The sequence below is a fragment of the Oncorhynchus mykiss genome, chromosome 8, assembly GCF_057628025.1.
Source record: "Oncorhynchus mykiss isolate SJ-2025 chromosome 8, ASM5762802v1, whole genome shotgun sequence".
In the NCBI taxonomy this organism is placed as follows: domain Eukaryota; kingdom Metazoa; phylum Chordata; class Actinopteri; order Salmoniformes; family Salmonidae; genus Oncorhynchus; species Oncorhynchus mykiss.
In genome coordinates, this window is record NC_143029.1 from 37,887,424 (window position 1) to 37,907,211 (window position 19,788).

At 42.7% G+C, this 19,788-nt stretch overlaps 1 protein-coding gene across 10 annotated transcripts in view; it reads left to right on the forward strand.

The window, feature by feature from the left end:
• The first annotated feature begins 17 nt into the window (after window positions 1-17).
• mmut (methylmalonyl CoA mutase) overlaps window positions 18-19,788 on the forward strand; it is a 34,724-nt gene continuing 14,953 nt past the window's right edge. For 2 of the 10 annotated variants that reach the window (XM_090243382.1, XM_021612532.3), the window contains exons 1-11: window positions 108-214; window positions 5,210-5,634; window positions 5,918-6,285; window positions 6,528-6,685; window positions 8,720-8,891; window positions 9,169-9,417; window positions 9,588-9,699; window positions 10,650-10,765; window positions 12,988-13,103; window positions 16,979-17,110; window positions 19,281-19,428. In XM_090243382.1, the coding sequence (XP_090099508.1) occupies window positions 5,217-5,634; window positions 5,918-6,285; window positions 6,528-6,685; window positions 8,720-8,891; window positions 9,169-9,417; window positions 9,588-9,699; window positions 10,650-10,765; window positions 12,988-13,103; window positions 16,979-17,110; window positions 19,281-19,428 (1,989 nt within the window). In that variant the 5' untranslated portion in view covers window positions 108-214; window positions 5,210-5,216. Of the gene's footprint in view, window positions 1,260-3,749; window positions 3,830-5,209; window positions 5,635-5,917; window positions 6,286-6,527; window positions 6,686-8,719; window positions 8,892-9,168; window positions 9,418-9,587; window positions 9,700-10,649; window positions 10,766-12,987; window positions 13,104-16,978; window positions 17,111-19,280; window positions 19,429-19,788 lie in introns of all 10 variants that reach the window. The other 8 variants (XM_090243379.1, XM_021612529.3, XM_090243384.1 and 5 more) reach the window with 7 other exon arrangements.

The window sequence follows — 19,788 nt, forward strand, 5'->3', positions numbered from 1 at the left end:
GCGATAGTACATACTTTACACTTTCGACGAATACTTATATAGAGCGGAAGTAATACATCTCATCACTAAACAAATATCTTTGCTTCCTTTTTACGCCCTGTGTAATAGGGCGGAGTTTAACCAGCGGTGCTAGCTTGTGATTGGTCGATTACTAATGTTATGAAATATTATTGGCTGGACAGACATACGCCTTTACAGCAACGCCACTGAGAACGTAAGAAAACAAGGTCAGAATGTATACTTACAAAATTATTTGTCATTTCTGAACTGTGAGAAAACTACCCTTCTGTAATAATGTTAGCCCTTCTGTAATAATGTCTTGCAGCCCATTTTACATTTGGGTTTAAAATAAACTACATCAAAGATGTGATGTTTATATGCCAGGGCATTACTAGCTAGCTTGCTAACGGGTGCGTAACCAACATGCAGCGAACCTTACTGTCGTCCTAGTAGCCGCTGCAATGACTTGGGTGTTTTGTTTATGCGATATTGACGTGACCGTAGTAGTTGGCTCCTCAATAAACGTGTATCGTATGGTACCACTGTTTATCGTACATCGTGAATATGGCGTTAGCTTAACCGGGCGTTCAAACGGGGTTGAATGGCCCTACAGCTAATGGTTACCGACTGGCACATTGTTATTGGCGTTTTCAATACAATTCGGTTAGTTTAGAGTTTCCTATTGGTAGATTCTAACAACGTTTTTCCAAGTCGGAAATGTCACTTTCCGAGTTGTCTTGCACGCGGAATGTGTGGAATTCCCCTGGTCAGATGTTGGCCTGCATTAACAAATGCAGTGCATTGTAATCGACTGACAGATTGCTATAACATATGACGTGGTTAGCTGATACGTAAAATACCTATGCAGGCGTTGTAAGATCTGACAGGCGTCAGCAACGCCAATGATGTATAGAAATCATTGGCCCGGGAAGAGGAATGTGGCCACTATGTTAGCATCAACATCCGGGGAATTGTATACTGTTCTTGTCAAGCTTAGATTGACATGGTCAAGGCCAAATAATATTTGAGAAAAGCTGAAAATCACTTTGAGTAGTAATAATTCTCAAAAGCAGTGACAGCCTCTGTTCCTTGTGTAAGGGGTTCTCAAACTTTTTGGGGCCGGGGACCCCTTTTGTGACAACAAATTAACCCGTCCCAGAGCACAACTCGAGTGAGCTAAAAATGGCATACAAAGACTTTTACTATGACTTTGGCAGTGCATGGCCGGACGAACCAAGTCTCTGGTATAGGTCTTCCTGGTAAGGAACACTTTAAAGGAAAAGGAGAGAAAAGTTTTCAAGTTAATTTCCTGTAGTGTTGTCACGATACCAGCTATAGCACGTAATATTTTACACACAGCAGGTTTTTTATAGGACATAAGAGTTTAGTCTGCTTTGTGTTTTCCTTTTTGCCATGAAAATGAAAAGGTATTGTTGTATTGCAATACTGGTGACAACCCTAGTGTCCTGTAATTCGACATATTTTGTTGCGTGGTCAGAGAGAAGTTTTGTTGTTGCAGCTTTAAAGCTACTATCCAGCAATATGCCCAAATTGTGTTTGGTCAAAATGTGTTTAATCTGTTGTTGTCAGTAATATAAATAATAATACACATTTTATTTTTGGATCTTGGTTGCGGACCCCACTTTGAGAACCGCTGAGTTGTAGCGAACTCTGATTGCACCATTATATACAAACGTGGCACTGTTTTGTTAATTTCAGACACTAAATCAAAAAAGGTCTGTTGTATTCTATAAACTCTATGGTGTTTTAATGTAATTGATAAATCGGGTAGAAAATGCCGTTTCGCCACTGGACAGTTCTCCCCACCTGCTCTAAGCCGAAGCTCGCTCCACCCCCCCCCCCCAAGCATTTTTTACAATCAGCCCCATTACTCCTGCAGGTGGCGTAGATGGATTGTGTAACGTCTTTGGCTTGATTTTGTTAGAAAGGGAAGAAATTCATCTTTCTGTTGTGTGTGTATATATATATATATATATATATATATAATCACCATACATATATATAATCACCATACATATATATAATCACCATACATATTAAATATATACATACTGCATATCATAGGTGACCTGGAAAGTATATTTTTGTTGGGCGTTGGCTAAATAAGGTCTAGTGTACAGAACACTGTGTACGATACGCAGTGAGTTAACGTAGCAATGTGGTTTTTCACTTAAAATGAACACCAAACCAAAACCATTGATTTCAAAGTTTAACAATCTATTTACACTGACAATTTATTTTTGAACAAAAACACATTTTCTGGAAGAACTGTGCAGATGCCGTGTTTGGTAACATAATTTCTGTATAATCTCCCTCTGTTTTTTTTATGTGACCACTTTTCCCCAAAACTCTTAAATATCTGCTCCGAATTAAGATACAAACATGCTTGCAGAAAGAATGGGTGTCAGCTATGATGTGACACTGAACTGTACGACACAGAAATGCATGTCACAGGTAGAAATATGCAAAATGATTCTACACACTCGCCATTATTGTAATGAGCTCCGCCACCAAACAAGACCGAAGTTTGTCGGTCTGGACTAAACCAAATCTGATCCTATCACATACGTCTATGTTTCACGAGTTTGGACATTAAAGTACATCTCAGTAGAGTGTAGTTCAGTACATTATAGTGTACACCACTCTAGTTTCTCTACTGTGTACTGTATTGAACTGTACTCCACTCTATTCTACTGTACTGGACTATACTATATATAGTCTACTTTACTGTACTCTATTCTACTACAAAGTACTGAACCGTACTCTACTTTTCTTTACTGTACTGTACTGTGCTATACAAACGTTTGAAACAAACATCTAGGATTTGGAGGGAGAGGGAGAACAGTAGCAGGTGAGAGAACGCTAACTATGATTTCGATTTCCTTTGTAGCCAATTCAATTGCAATAATTCTGTTACACATTTTTGGGTTATTCTGTTATCAATTTGGTAACTCGTAAGCAAACATTTATATCAGTAAAAACACAAACTAATTGGTAGGTCTACGTTTACTTGTTACTTGTGTGAACTTTCGTTATCCTCCCTCCTCATGAGGGAGAGAAAGTAGAAAATATTTTGGATATGTGGTTGATTTTGAATGATTTTTTTTAATTTACAGAAGGCAAATCATTTCTCCAAAATTAAATATAAGTGTTGATGTTAGTTGGCAGGGGTCTTTACATAAACAATATTTTTATGTATTTCTAATACCTGTTTTGTAAGACCCCTCTTCCGTCTGTTATTTATGCCTAATTCTTAAGATGGAAAAAAATTGAAAATGTATCTATCTATACCTTCATTTCTCAAAAATATAAACTCTTATGAACTTCACTGTTGCTCTGCAATTACCATTATCATAGTCCAATGGACATGTACTGTTGGCTCACACCAGAGTTTAGGAGCGGAGTGTGCAAGGCTGGGCAGGGATGTTTATTTTTTATTGTTTTTCTGTAGGTAGGCCTAAAATATTTTAGTTAAAATAACCCTATCAAAGCGGAAAGCTCATCGAAAGAGGTCATATTCCAAGCCTATTGGGCCAAAATCAATTATGGCCCATTGTATAGAGATAATAGAATGAAAGTGATCGAACGAGAGATCAATTTTTTTGGATTATAAATACTTTGCTACAATGACACATTTCACAGGATTACCCACCTCATTCCTTTCTGTTAGCATGTGTGCATCGTAAGTAGGCCCACAGCATCATGCTTTTGGATACCTGTCTTTTCAGATTCCACAATGATTCTTTAGTTGTGGACACTACCGTACATCACCACACTCCCTCTCTTGCTCTTGGTCCTCCTCATCTTTGTAAGTTACCTTGACCTTTTACCCGTGTGTTTTATCCATTTCTTTATGAAAATATTTAGCATACTAGATGACAGTAGCTGAAGCAAGGGGCTATAGAGCGCACAAGTAGACTACAAATGTATGCTGGGCCTGTCGTGCCCTGGGCTTGTGAAGTGAGCACTACTGGAGAAAAATGCACATAAGTATTCAGACCCTTTGCTATGAGACTCCAAATCAAACTCGGGTGCATCCTGTTTCCATGGATCATCCTTGAGATGTTTCTACAACTTGATTGGAGTCCAGCTGTGGTAAATTCAATTGATTGGACATGATTTGGAAAGGCACACACCTGTCTATATAAGGTCCCACAGTTGACACTGCATGTCAGAGCAAAAATCAAGCTGTGAGGTCGAAGGAATTATCTGTAGATCTCTGAGATAGGATTGTGTCGAGGCACAGATCTGGGGAAGGGTACCAAAACATTTCTGCAGCTTTGAAGGTCCCCAAAAACATTCTTAAATGGAAGAAGTTTGGAACCACCAAGACTCGCCTTAGATTTTTTTTTTTTTTTGCTATGTCATTATTGTGTGTTGATTGACGAGGGGAAAAAAACAATTTAATCCATTTTAGAATAAGGCTGTAACGTAAAAAATGTGGAAAAAGTCAAGGGGTTTGAATACTTTCTGAATGCACTGTAGATGCCCCAGTCTACATTAGAACCCATGACTGGCCAGCCAGTCTGTCTCCATAGTTACTCATCCAAGAACCCTCACTATGACCACACTATCCTCTTAGGATTGTTCGCATACAACGCATCACAAGGCACTGTGTATGGTTCCGGCTCCGCAATCTCCCTCATTTACTTGTCTCGTCTCACACACCACCCTCCATCCATCCTCTCTCCATTGGGGCGTATGCTGAAATGTTTCTGAAATAATTTTACAGATTTGGTAACAGAATTTCACATTTTAATCACTTAATAATTCATAAACAAATGTATACCATTAAAAACGTACCATAACTAGTTGATAGGCCTACCTTTTACTTGTTACTTATGTTAACTCATGAGGGAGAGAAATTAGAAAACATTTTAAAGATGTGTTTTTTTTTTGGTAACAGAACTTACAGAAGGCAGATTTAATTTTTTCTTCCTAAACTAAATATTTCTACATTGTTGTGTTTTGATCTATTTCTAATATCTTTTAAGACTTTTTCTGGTATATGTTTTTTAAGATCCATTTTCTATCTGTTTGACAAGAAATCAAAGCCTTCGCTTATTGGTTATTTTGTTTTACCAGGAAATCACCAATACTCAAAAAAACCAGAGGGATTTCCTGATGTCTCATTCTTGTCCCACTGTTTTTCATTCCTCTCATCCTGTGTCTCGTGTTACTGATCCAGGCCCGTCATGCTGACCGCACAGAGGACATGTGTCGCTCTGGCTGCACGCCGACTTCTAGGAGCTCCCTGCTCCTCACACGGATTCATCAACACACGCTCACAGACGCACTCCCGACAGTTTCGTACCGCAACGCCCTGTCAGGATGAAGTGGACCTGCACCCGGAGTGGGCCAGCCTGGCCAAAAAACAACTGAAAGGGAAGAACCCAGAAGACCTGATCTGGCGCACGCCGGAGGGCCTCAACATCAAACCCGTCTACACTAAAGCAGACTCTGCAACGAAGCCAGACGAACTGCCGGGGGTCTTCCCTTACACTAGGGGGCCCTACCCCACCATGTACACGTTCAGGCCCTGGACCATCAGGCAGTATGCTGGCTTCAGCACCGTGGAGGAGAGCAACAAGTTCTACCGGGACAACATTAAAGGTACTGCACAATACTCACTGCTGGTGTGACCAACTGGGGTTTTATGATAGAATATTGAAGTGAACCCAGGTTGTTGGAGGCTGAGTGGCACTTGTAAGTCTTGTGATTGTTGTCTGTCTAGAAATTGACTCTGTCAGGTTTAATCAGGCAAGAGTTCTTTCTTTACTTTATAGGTTAATAAAACAACATTTAAGTACATGTTTTTATGTGCTTATTTTTGGTTACCTTTCCCATTGTAATAAGTGTAACTTCTCTCTCTCACTTCCGCTCTCTCTTTCTACAGCGGGTCAACAGGGTCTCTCGGTGGCCTTCGACCTCCCGACTCACCGCGGGTATGACTCCGACAACCCCCGTGTCCATGGCGATGTCGGAATGGCGGGGGTCGCCATAGATACCGTGGAGGACACCAAGATGCTGTTCGACGGAATCCCGCTGGAGAAGATGTCGGTTTCTATGACGATGAATGGAGCGGTGATCCCGGTGCTGGCCATGTTCATCGTGACTGGGGAGGAGCAGGGGGTGCCCAAGGAGAAGCTGACGGGAACTATCCAGAACGACATCCTGAAGGAGTTCATGGTGCGCAACACCTATATCTTCCCCCCGGAACCTTCCATGCACGCCATCGCTGATATCTTTGCCTACACATCCAAGGTAAGAACCTTAAAGCTACAACAGGGTAAAGCGTCCTCTGTACCTCACCGCCTTGCAAATACAGTTAAAGTCCTCTTTTAAAAAAAAATATTCCCACGGAAGTAACATCTAACTTAAGATACAGGCTCGTACCTCAAACACAGGAGGTCCGTGACTGAACTCACACTGTTTCCCCATCATGATTGATTGATTATTGTTACGATTGATTGTTTGGTTGAATGACTGGTTGTTTCCTCCGGTAGCACATGCCCAAGTTCAACTCCATCTCCATCAGTGGTTACCATCTCCAGGAGGCCGGGGCGGACGCCATCTTGGAGGTGGCCTACACCATCGCCAACGGCCTGGAGTACTGCCGCACTGGGCTGAAAGCTGGCCTCACTATAGACGAGTTCGCCCCCAGGTGTGCGCACACACAGAGTGAGATCATACAGTGTGTGTTGTCCCAGGGACCTCATTCCTGTGTGATGCAGAGTTAGTGGCTATGGGTTGTTTCTGGAGAGGTTCTCTTTGTGATTTCCCTGTGTCATTCCCAGTGTCTCAGAGCAGTGAATGTCCTGTCAGACACAGAGGTCTCATCTCCACTAGACAGCTATTCACAGACTGTCCTCTCTGGCTTGCTGTTTCATGTCGTGGTTTTTTGATGCAGAGCCATGTGATTTGCAGCGAGGTCAGAGGACACACACTCTAAATGACTCCCTAGGGTGAATGACAGATTGCTGATTGACGTGTGGTTGTTCGAAGGAAGTACTTTAAAGTTTCTGCAAGTTGACTGTCCTTTCATTTAGCCATGCGTTTTAGCCAGCCTGCGTTTAGTCCATTGTTCATTTAGTCGCTCACTTTGACATCTACAATAATGCAGATCCTTTTTGTTAAAAATGTCTCAAGTCACCTTATTGTCAGTCACGTAGGTAATCACAGAGGTAGTTGACTGTAGTTAGTCCATGCATATACACACAGACACACACTGCAGTGTTATTGATTGACGGGTTCCCCCTGAGCGGTAATGATATATGGCATGTGCATAGCATTATGGTCCTGTTAGGACTGTCAAAATCAATAGACCGATAGTGCTTGCATTCAATGAATTGCTGTAAGCTATAATTGTCCTCCGCTGAGAGCTCTGCTGTTACAACACTCTGCTCTACACTTTAGCTGTCTATTCATTCCTTTTGGGAGTTTTAACCGTACTTATTGATTTATTACATCTTTGTGTTTTGTCTGTAAACACCCTATGTGGGCAACCTGTCTTCCTAGTCATTTCTCTGGAGCATCAATATGAACGTGTGGATAATAACAGACAGGTAACTGACACAATAAAGGAAACACTTGAGTACATTAGGGATACAAAGTATATTGGAAGCAGGTGCTTCCACACAGGTGTGGTTCCTGTATTAATTAAGTAACTAACATCCCATCATGCTTAGGGTCATGTATAAAAATGCTCGGTTGCCCATTATTTTGGCTACCATGGCTAGAAGAAGAGATCTCCGTGACTTTGAAAGAGGGGTCTCGGAGGAGCATATGGTTTAAAGGCTGTGTGTGTCTCAGTAGCCAGATCTCAACCCAAGTGAACCCTTGTGGGAGATTCTGAAGCAGTGCCTGAGACAGTGTTTTCCAGCAGCATACCGCCCTGCATGCCACTGCTGGCTTGCTTCTGAAGCTAAGCAGGGTTGGTCCTGGTCAGTTCCTGGATGGGACACCAGATGCTGCTGGAAGTGGTGTTGGAGGGCCAGTAGGAGGCACTCTTTCCTCTGGACTAAAAAAAAAATATCCCAATGCCCCAGGGCACTGCCCTGTGTAGGGTGCCGTCTTTCGGATGGGACGTTAAACGGGTGTCCTGACTCTCTGAGGTCATTAAAGATACCATGGCACTTATCGTAAGAGTAGAGATGTTAACCCCGGTGTCCTGGCTAAATTCCCAATCTGGCCCTCAAACCATCACGGTCACCTAATAGTTCCCAGTTTACAATTGGCTCATTCATCCCCCTCCTCTCCCCTGTAACTATTCCCCAGGTCGTTGTTGCAAATGAGAACGTGTTCTCAGTCAACTTACCTGGTAAAATAACGGATAAATAAAAATAAATAAATCAACAAAACACCAAATTATGACATTTCTCGTGGAATAAAGGTGTCGCATCCCTCCAATAGAGTTCCAGACACTTGTAGAATCTATGCCAAGGCGCATTGAAGCTGTTCTGGTGGCCCAGTGTCCTAATAGGAGACTATGTTGGTGTTTCCAATATTTTGCTAGTTACCTATATCTCATGTCTATAGAATGGTATACTTTGAAAACTCATGGGGAATGTGCTTTCCAACAAAGGACATGCATACTTGGAATACATAGTGTTAAGTAAAACCAAATAAAATCTTGTTCCAACGTTTGATACTCGGTTACTTGTATATATCACTCTATACCCCTCCCTCTCTCCTCTAGGCTGTCATTCTTCTGGGGTATCGGTATGAACTTCTACATGGAGATTGCCAAGCTGAGGGCAGGCAGGAGGCTGTGGGCCATGCTCATTAAGGAGAAGTTCCAACCCAAGCTGGCCAAGTCTCTGCTCCTCAGGACCCACTGTCAGACCTCAGGCTGGTCCCTCACTGAACAGGTGGGCGGACAAAACCCATAATTAACTTTATTTGATCGAGGCCAAGTCATGTAAATGGGGTGAACCTAGTCTCTTTACACCACCTGCTCTAGTCTTATCTCCCTAGTCTTATCTCATCTAATGAGCGCTGAACTCAGCTGTTATCTGATACTTGCATCATCTGTCCTAAAAGAGGTCACTTCCTGTCCTACACTGTCACTTTACACCAACTGGTCTAGTCTAATTCAATCTATTATGACCTTCATATGTTCTGTATCGTGTATTCTGTTTTCTCCAGGACCCGTATAACAACGTGGTGCGTACTGTGATCGAGGCGATGGCTGCGGTGTTCGGGGGGACCCAGTCTCTACACACCAACTCTTTTGACGAGGCTTTGGGTCTACCAACGGTGAAGAGCGCCCGCATCGCACGCAACACACAGATAATCATCCAAGAGGAGTCTGGGATACCCAAGGTCGCCGACCCCTGGGGTGGGTCACACATGATGGAGGCGCTGACCGACGATGTCTACAACACTGCCCTAAAGGTGAGGGGTTAGACGTCAGGGGTTAGAGTTCAGGGACCGGTTAAGGGTCAGGGGGTCACACACACTTTACAGTATATTTAATGGTGGTTTGTATTGATTGTGTTCATGTTTAAATGCATTATGTTTAAATGCATTAGATGTTTATCAATTTATTTGATCCCCTCCTGTAGTTTATCAATGAGATCGAAGAGATGGGAGGCATGGCCAGAGCTGTGGCTGAAGGCATTCCTAAACTACGCATCGAGGAGTGTGCTGCTCGCAGACAGGCTCGCATCGACTCAGGTACTGCAGCAGAACACACACGTGCAGTGCGGGCACACATGCACCCCTGTCCTTCTCCCATCTCCCCGTCCCACCTTCTGTTCTCTTTTCCCACCCACCCTCCGTCTTTTTATTCCCTCCTCTTTCTTACATCCTTCTCCCCTCCATCGTCTCACCTCCCCTCCTAAAAAGCCCCATATGTAATTCAGTGGGTATGTTGGAAGCATCAGTCCTCCACTCAGGCAGAACAGACACACTCCATATTTCATAGCTGCTCTTTTTTAAAGAGACATGTCCTGGAAGTCTGCCGGAATAAAAGTAGCACTTGACATCTCAGCGGTCTATTTCCACAGCTCTAGTCAGGATCATACATTCTATATTGGCCTAGCGAAACACTGGCCAGGGGAATATAACAGACAGTGCGTGTGTGTGAGAGTGAGCTGACGTCTGAGCTCTGACCTCTCCATCTAAACCTTTGATCTGATTGCAGACCCAAGGCTGTGCTTATCTGATGCCTGCACAGGGGTTGGGTCCTGTGAACATAGTGGGGGCTCCCAGGGCCACTGGGGTTTGTCTTGTGGACATGGCAGGGGTCGGCCTGGTTAGCACGCAAGGAGACCCGGCCGAACGCTACTGCTTTGATGCATGCTGAGAGGGGAGGGGAAGAGTGGTAGAATAGAGGAGGTGGGGCCCACTGCAGCCATTGAACACAGTAGGGATGGATGGGTTACTTTGTATTTCCCTGCTTTCTATTCCCTATATTTTCAAAGAGGTATATGGTATTAGCTGGTCATCGTGAAGTGAATACTGAAAGCTGTCTGAGAGAGAAACTAACTGCGATGTCTTCTATCGCTTCACTGAACCAGCAGCCAACAGACTAGGGTGGGTGTGTGCGTGCTTGCGAATGAGCGAGTATGCCTTTGCCTTTGCCCCCTTCTCTGACTGTGTGTCCCACTGGCTGTGCCCCCCAGGTTCGGAGGTGATTGTTGGGGTGAATAAGTACCGTCTAGAGAAAGAGGAGTCCGTTGATGTGCTGGCTATCGACAACACCAACGTACGCAACAAGCAGATCGACAAACTCAAGAAGGTCAGTGTCACACTCACCCCAAGACTCAACGCGTAATTCAACAAAACGACCCAACCAATCCTCCGGCCCTCTTCCGTTCATTTCTCCAGAGGGTCGGTTAATAACACGTCTCCAAAATATTGACCTAGAGGAAAGCCTCTATCTCCCTTCACGTTCCTCTCGGTCATCATCTTTACGACGACTTTCACCACACCTAATTATTTTATTGTGAACATAATACATTTATCTGTTTCTGGATTTGTGAGCTGTTGGCTAGGCCATTACGTGCCAATACCGGAGTGGGTACTTCTGGTTTAAAGTGCAACATAAATGTTTTTTCGTGAGAGTTGAAAATGAGATGGAAACCCATTTAACTTGTTTGTTTTTTTACTCGGTACATGGGAATTTATCGGAAAAATATATATTTTTATGTGCACTGTCATCGCGCACAGCTTTTTATCCAACTAGTCAATTTGATGGAAACACATCTTTGCTGGGAAAATGAGCATATTGTTTTTATGCGGATTTTAGAATATTCACAGAATATTCACCTTTGCCTCCAACCCCTTTCGAAGCATGGAACGGAATGTGGGTGGGGCTAGGTCTAAATAAGGATTTTTAATTAATGTATTTGCAAATTATGGGGGAAAATAAGTATTTGGTCAATAACAAAAGTTTCTCAATACTTTGTTATATACCCTTTGTTGGCAATGACAGAGGTCAAACGTTTTCTGTAAGTCTTCACAAGGTTTTCACACACTGTTGCTGGTATTTTGGCCCATTCCTCCATGCAGATCTCCTCTAGAGCAGTGATGTTTTGGGGCTGTTGCTGGAACCACACGGGGGGACCTAGTGAACTTTTTTGCAAATGCTTCTGTTGATCAACGCCAAACCCACCACTGCAGTTCGTAGGCCAAAGAGCTCTATTTTCATTTTATTTGACCATAGCACTGGTTCCAATCCAAGTGCCAATGCTGTTTATCAAACTCCAGGCAGTGTGTCACAGATATTGAATATGAAGCATAGTTAAGTGTTTCCCCTGTGATCAAATGTCTTAATTAGTGCGTGTGCTACTCTGTTCTCGAGACTCCGTATACGTGAATCCTTGGTTTGACTGTGTTTAGGATCCAATGAATTTCTATGAAGGTTGAGTTACCGGTAGTGATTTTCACTTATTCATCAGGAATTCCTGCCTTTCTGACATAATCCCAACCCCCCCCCCCCACTGATTCTCTGTTGTCCTAATCACACTCACAGTCCCTGCTACTGGACAAGACTTCCGGTGACAATTAAGACAGACAAACTCATTACCAAGTGACAAGCAAGCAGTACAATTAGATTTAAAAAACAGATAAAAAAGCACCTTATGAAACAGTGGGGACTGTGAAGCAACACAAACATAGGCACAGACACATGCATACACACACACACGATAACATACGCACTATACATACACGTACACATGGATTTAGTCATGTAGATAGATATGTGGTAGTGGTGGAGTAGAGGCCCGGGGGCACACAGTGTGTTGTGAAACCTGTGAATGTTTTTAAAATTGTATGAACTGCCTTAATTTTGCTGAACCCCAGGAAGAGTAGGCTGCCTTGGCAGCAGCCTGTCTATTTAGTTTGACTTTGGTTTGGCTTCTCATTCTTAAGCCCTAGTCTGGTCTGTATTCGCGTTGTCCAACTCCTCTGACTATTGTTTTCATGGCAATGCATGACAGTGGACAAACACAGCAGAGAACTAGGCTAAAGCACTTAACAGATATGGACCACCAGGCTGTGAGTAAGTGGCCATTTTCCTGTCCAGAACATGTGTGGTGCCAAACATTGTCCTCAAAATAATGTCTCGTTTGATGTAACGTCCCTCGTTCTGACACATGGTTTCTACGAAAGCAAGGGTTCAAGACTGAGAGGTGGAGAAGCAAAGCAAAGGGATATCCTTGGACTGGGAACCAGGCCAACCCTGGGTTGTGTTATGGATGTTATACATCAATGTCAATATTAAGCAAAGCAAAACTAAATTCTGACCCCATTAAGGCACAACAGTCTATGGTCTCACTAAACCGCAATGTAGATGATGTCATTATATCAATACAATGAAAAGTCAATATAATTAGAACATATTAGGGTTCGCTGGAGATTTACTGTTGAGGCTATTTCTTCACTAGGAGCTAAAAAGGAATAAGTAAATTTAAGATATTGTTTTATATGTATATCACGTCTGTGTGTCTCCTGCAGGTGAGGGAGAGTCGTGATGCTGAGGTGGCGAAGAGGTGTCTGTCGGCCATAGAGGAGTGTGCTCGTACCAGGGAGGGGAACCTGCTGGGGCTGGCTGTGGAGGCTGCTAGAGCCAGGTGAGAAACTATCCCCACTAGTCCTATGGTCAGCAACCCTGGGCTCATTGTCACTTTTGAAGGAAACTTTACTTCCTGTTGAGAGTTAGAATAGTAGAACACACAAGGTGCAGTTTTGAAATTTGGTTGTGCAGTCAGTCAATGTCAGTCACTCAATTGTCACTCTAAATGTTTTTAGATTGATAAAGTGGTTGAGTCAGCTATCTAAACTTGTAGTAAGCATGGCGGAATTGCCGACCGGGTAACTGTTTTGGCTTGTTATCAAAAATATTTGTTTTTAGAGTGATTCAATTGGTTTCAGACTAGTAGCTCCTGCTTGTGACCAGCATGTGAGGCAATATCTCAGCTGTGAGAAGATCATAGAGTGCATATATAGTTTGGCGGCCTCCAGAGGAAGGTAAGGTCTTATAAACTTAAAGTTGGATAATCCAAACTTGACTGTGTTAACCACCTTCTTCACATATTTCTTAAATGTCAAGTTGGAGTCCAAAATGACGCCGAGATACCTGAAGTTAGACACAACTTTCAGATTCTCTAAATTAACAAGAACAGCTGGTTGGGAACAATCAATGGAAGAAGTACATACAAACAGTCTTGTCGATATTTAAATGCAGGCATGCAGAAATGTAGAATCCATTTAGAAACAAGTACCATAGCTTCAGTTAACTTGTTAACAACTAGTTGTTTATTTTTGAGTGTACCTACAGAACTGTATCGTCTACATACATCTGCATGTTAACTTGTGGGCAAGCATGTGGGAGATCATTCATATAGATGGTAAACAGAAGGGGGCCTAATGTTGAACCTTGTGGGACCCCAATGTTATTGTAAAGAGTGGCCAACTGAGTGTCCCCCAAACGCACCCTTTGACGTCAGATAGGAATACATCCAACAATGACTTCAGTGGACACATTAAGGGAGGATAGTTTGGATAGGAGGACCTCATGATTCACAGTATCAAAGGCCTTTTTAAGATCCAAAAAGACTGCAGCGACTTCACCACCTATGTCCAGTTTAGATTTAATGCACTCCAGAAAATAGTAATTGGCTGTTTCGGTAGAATAGTTAGTTCTGAATCCAAATTGAATTTGATGTATGAAGTTGCCCTGAATGAGGGGATCAGTCAGATGATCAGCCACCCATCTTTCAGCTACTTTTGATAGCACTGGAAGAATGCTTCTAGGTCGGTAATTTTCCACCGGTGTAGGGTCACCAGCAATTAAAATGGGCATCACTGCAGCAGACTTCCAAGCATTGGGGAAGAACCCATATTTGACGGACAGATTAACGAGATGTACAATAGGGGCAATCAGAGAATATTTATTCGGTTCTAGAGCTCCTGAAGAAGCGAATAATACTGTCCACTGCTGACGCTGACATTTCAAGAATTCTGAATATTGGTTTATTATTATCTATGGGATTGAGAACTGTGGTCTTGGTTGAAAATATTTGATCAGTTCTCTGCCCTTGTTAAAGGTGGTGGTTATGAAATCGGAGTCTTGAATGAGAATCCCATTAACCTTTTAATTCAGGATGTTTTTTTAAACTTTTCAGCTCCACTCCCTGTTAGTTTGTTGAGATTTTCCCTAAATCACTTTGCATCACTTGATTAAAACACTTCTGGTTTTAAAGTGATGTATGTGGTAAAGGAATGGCTAGAACAGGGACGAATGCCATTTTAACAGACCACATGACCATTCTCTACAGCCAGACAGACAAAGATGCTCTGTAGTGTAAACAATGATAACGATGATGGCAACGGTAGTACATTTTGGTTATAACTGCCTTTTAAAACGCCCAAGGACAGTGTACATAAAACCATCCTGAAGAATAAACATACCAACAGAACACCGTGAGACTATTAAAAACACCAGTTGGTTTTGAAGCAACAGTATTACAGTTAGTATGTGGCTATGTAAAGGAATAGTCGTAGCACAATGTGCAGGAGTGTTTCAGCCATTGAAATACATCCTTGGGTGGGCCACCTATAATTTTATTCCATTTTTAAAAATACATTTTTGGGATGGAAAAAACGCATTCAGTGTAAACTTTTGGGTTGTGGCCTCTAAAATAATCTCCTAATAAGCGCCCTGCCACTCCCACCCTTTTTGATCCAGACCCCCCCACTAATTTGTAGGTTTAGTGTAGTGTAGGCCTATGTGGCTATGTAAAGCAATAGCCACTGCACAATGTCTAGTTTAAGTAGGCTACTATGTGACCACACTGAAGATGAACTCGGTTACACAAAGTATGGCGTCCTGCAAGTGTAGCCACTGTAAAATTACAACTGCGACCTGGCCAAGATAGAGCAAAGCATTGCGACACAAACAACAACACAGAGTTACACATGGAATAAACAAGTGTACAGTCAATAACACAATAGGGGGTAAAAAGTCTATATATTTAGTGCACTTTGCAAATGGCGTGAGGAGGTAAGGCAATAAATAGGCCATAGTAGCAAGAAATTACAATTTAGCAAATTAACACGGGAGTGATAGATGTCCAGATGATGATGTGCAAGTAGAAATACTGGTGTGCAAAAGAGCAGAAAAGTAAATAAAAACAATGTGGGGATGAGGTAGGTAGATTGGATGGGCTATTTACAGATGGGCTATGTAACGCTGCAGCGATCGGTTAGCTGCTCGGATAGCTGATGTTTAAAGTTAGTGAGGGAAATATAAGTCAGTTAGTGAGGGAAATATAAGTCATTAGCATCAGAGAAATGGAAGGAAAGGCTGCCAAAGGAGGTGTTGACTTTGGGGATGACCAGTGAGATATACCTGCTGGAGCGCGTGCTACAGGTGGGTGTTGTTATCGTGACCTGTGAGCTGAGATAAGGTGGAGCTTTACCTAGCAAAGACTTATAGACGACCTGGAGCCAGTAGGTCTGGCGACGAATATGTAGCGAGGGCCAGCCGACTAGAGCATACAGGTCGCAGTGGTGGGTAGTATATGGGGCTTTGATGAAAAAATGGATGGCACTGTGATAGACTGCATTCAATTTGCTGAGTAGAGTGTTGGAGGCTATTTTTGTAAATGACATCGCCAAAGTCGAGGATCGGTAGGATAGTCAGTTTTACTAGGGTATGTTTGGCGGCGTGAGTGAAGGAGGCTTTGTTGCGAAATAGAAAGCCGATTCTAGATTTCATCTTGGATTGGTGATGTTTAATATGAGTCTGGAAGGAAAGTTTACAGTCTAGCCAGACAACTAGAATATGTGGACAACTACAAATACAGGATGGATATAGGTTGTCACTCCCTTTGAAGAGGGGGATGACCGCGGCAGCTTTCCAATCTTTATGGATCTTGGGCGATCCGAAAGAGAGGTTGAATAGACTGGTAATAGGGTTTGCAGCAATGGCGGCAGATAATTTTAGAAAACGAGGGTCCAGATTGTCTAGCCCAGCTGATTTGTACTGGTCTAGGTTTTGCAACTCTTTCAGAACATCTGCTATCTGGATTTGGGTGAAGGAGAAGCTGGGGAGGCTCGGGCAAGTAGCTGCGAGGGGTGCGGAGCTGTTGGCCGGGGTTGGGGTAGCCAGGAGGAAAGCATGGCCAGCCGTAGAGAAATGCTTATTGAAATTCTCAATTATCATGGATTTATCGGTGGTGACAGTGTTACCTATCCTCAGTGCAGTTGTTTGGGATACACTGACATAAACAATCACCTAAGAAATACATAACAGCATTTTTCTTTGAACCCAGCACTCCCTGGCGATCAGTGCAATGCAGTTGTTACGGAATAGACCATCCTGATTAAATAAATAAAGTAAGCTGAACTGCAGGGAATATTGAAGGAGAGCGTTGTGAAACCCTGCTGGTATATTTGATTAAAAGAGAAGTGTTTTTGAGACATGTTGTTGTGCATTCCCCAGATGTTCTGTTGGGGAGATCACGGATGCCATGAAGGTTGTGTTTGGGGAACATAAAGCCAGCACCAGGATGGTGAGCGGAGCCTACCGCAGCGAGTTCGGAGAGCATGAGGAGATCTCCACAGCACACAACCGGTAATAGCAGAAAGAAAATAGTACTTGATTCTCTGTTGTACTTAATGTTAGAATATCTTCTCTACTCTGTTTTCAACCCCCTGAGACAGCACACTAGGGTTTGTAGCAATATTGAATAACACAAAACATATTGAAACATGGTTGGGCGATATCAGCTTTTGTCCTATCATGATTCTGCACTTATGGCAGAAGATGTTTTCGCCTCCTAGCGGCCAATAATAATATTAAAAAAGGGAGAGAAAAACCCACTGCTAGCGACTTGCATGTTACGGGAGGGATGAGAGGAATCGGAACATTGTCAAAAGATAAGTGGATCCAAATATTTTCTAGTAGACTATTCTACTCTATTGGAGATGTGACACGAAAGAGATGTGTAGCCTAAGCCTATCTGTGTGTCTGTGTGTGCCGAGGTGCGAGTGACACAAAGTCAACATGGGGTGATGGTTTGTTAATCATCATGGGCTGCAGAGCAAGGAACTCTTGCTGTCCTTAGAACTGGATAATTATATACTGATTTGCATTTTTGCCTCATCCTCCTCTTATTAGGCCAGGACTTACTATGCGTTGTAGGTAGGTTGCACATTGTTAGAATAATATGGAAATAGGCCCATATGCCTATAGGCTATGCATCCTTTCTTGCCTAAGCTTTGCTCAGCTGTAGCCTAGCCTAAGTTTTTTGACTTCTCATTGGATTTTTCCATCTTGGCATTGTTTGCTGAATTTCACTTTTTGTGGCCTGAAATATTTGACATTCAAAATAAAGCTGTGCCAAGTCATGTTCGTATCAAATCGAGAGAAAATCAAAAACGTGACTTTTAAAATAATAAATGTCCGCTATAACAATTTACTTTGACTTTTGGCCCTTGCCAAACAAAAACATTTTCTGATCTAACATTTTGTGCTGCTTTGGTGAAACTCTTAGCTCTGTCTACATAGTTATCTTGCATTCTGTAAATGCAACATATTTATTGAAATAACTATATTCATATTTGTTATAGCCTTACTCGGAATGTCACCCATGCACTGCCCTGCTTTGCGGCAGTCAAGTTGAAATAGGTTAAGTATTGTTTGTCCCATCATGAGGTCGTCACCATCGACGATGGTTGTCAATCATCCTCGATAGATGATACTATCGTAATATCGCCCAACCATAACACACACACACACACACACACACACTTGAAATAAGCACAGGGTCAACTGCAGTGCAGAACAATTTCAGGGTTAAATGTTCTTGCTCAAGGGCAGAATGGCTCTGACACCAGCAACCTTCCACTTGCTCATCCCACTGTGTGCCTGTCCTGGGATTTGAACCAGTAACTCTACTTGTCTGCCTTTTCCTTCCCAGTAAGCTAACTGCCACCTCCTGACTCGATCTGCAGAACAGTTCAGTTCCAGCAGGATTCATAGACAAAGCTTTTACTCTCATAGACAGAGCCTAAATCAGGTTTGTTCTCAAGGGTCGCAGCATTCAGTCTGGCTTAACCAGGCTAGGTGGTTGTCCCCTTGGGAAGCCAAAGTGATTGGCATGCTTCTACACTTCTGCAATGCATGGAGAAAATGTTTGAAGGCCCTTATTGAACCTCCTATGTGATTGTTTGTGCTCAGAGTTTTCAACTTTCTCCCCCATCAAGTCACTATTGCTGTTGTTGTGTCTGGAATTACAATACATTTCATTTGTCTAGAGCCTTTCAAGAACTTTAATAACATTACACATTTCTGAACAGGGTTGTGGAGTTTAAGAAGAAAATCGAAGCTCTTTGCTGGCAAATACACCAATGCAATAATTTGCATTTATATAGTGCATTATTCAAAGCAAAGGTAACTGACCTCATCAACCACCCATTTGTACAGTAGCATCCACCCATCTGAGCCATTTTATGCTAGACGTTCCACTACACATAAATGTTGTGTTCATTAGAGCACACCATACCAAAGCATTTAGCAACGGAAAACAAAAATATGTCTATTTTTGGACAAGTTACGGCAGTCCTTCCTTGTTTCAGTTCGTTTTCTTCTGTTTGGTGTCTAATGAATACTACCCAGCCATCACTACAGTCCCTAATATGACCTCTCCTTCCCTGTCCTCTATTGAGAGTCCAAGGTGGTTGTGTACCATAAACACTTAATTATTAATAACTATTGATATGACTTATTAATCGTCTCCCAGGGTGGTGGAATTTAAGAAGCATGAGGGCAGGAACCCTCGTCTGCTGGTGGCCAAGATGGGCCAGGACGGCCATGACAGGGGGGCAAAGGTCATCGCTACGGGATTCGCTGACCTGGGATTTGACGTTGACATTGGACCGCTCTTCCAGGTAAGCTTAGTTGCTAGCTACTGGACTTGGAGAGAAACGATAGAGTGTTCATTTCCCAAGTGTTCACAGTAAAGAATAACTCAAGTGAGGCATGGATTCAAACAAACGCAGATAAACAACCGAGGTGATTTCTCTTCGAGCAGTTAGCAGCGAATGGGATCTCTGCGAACCTTTGTGAAATTGCCTTAAATTGCCCATGAATCTATTTCTGTGCTTAGGTCGTTTATTTGCGTTGGGTTCAATCCCTGCCTCCGTGTTGTTTTAGTCACGCCTCAACTAATTCTTAAAGGTCAAGGCAGTCATTCACATAAGCTATGCCAGGCATAGCACAATGATCACCGCACTAAGGAACTTGTGTGA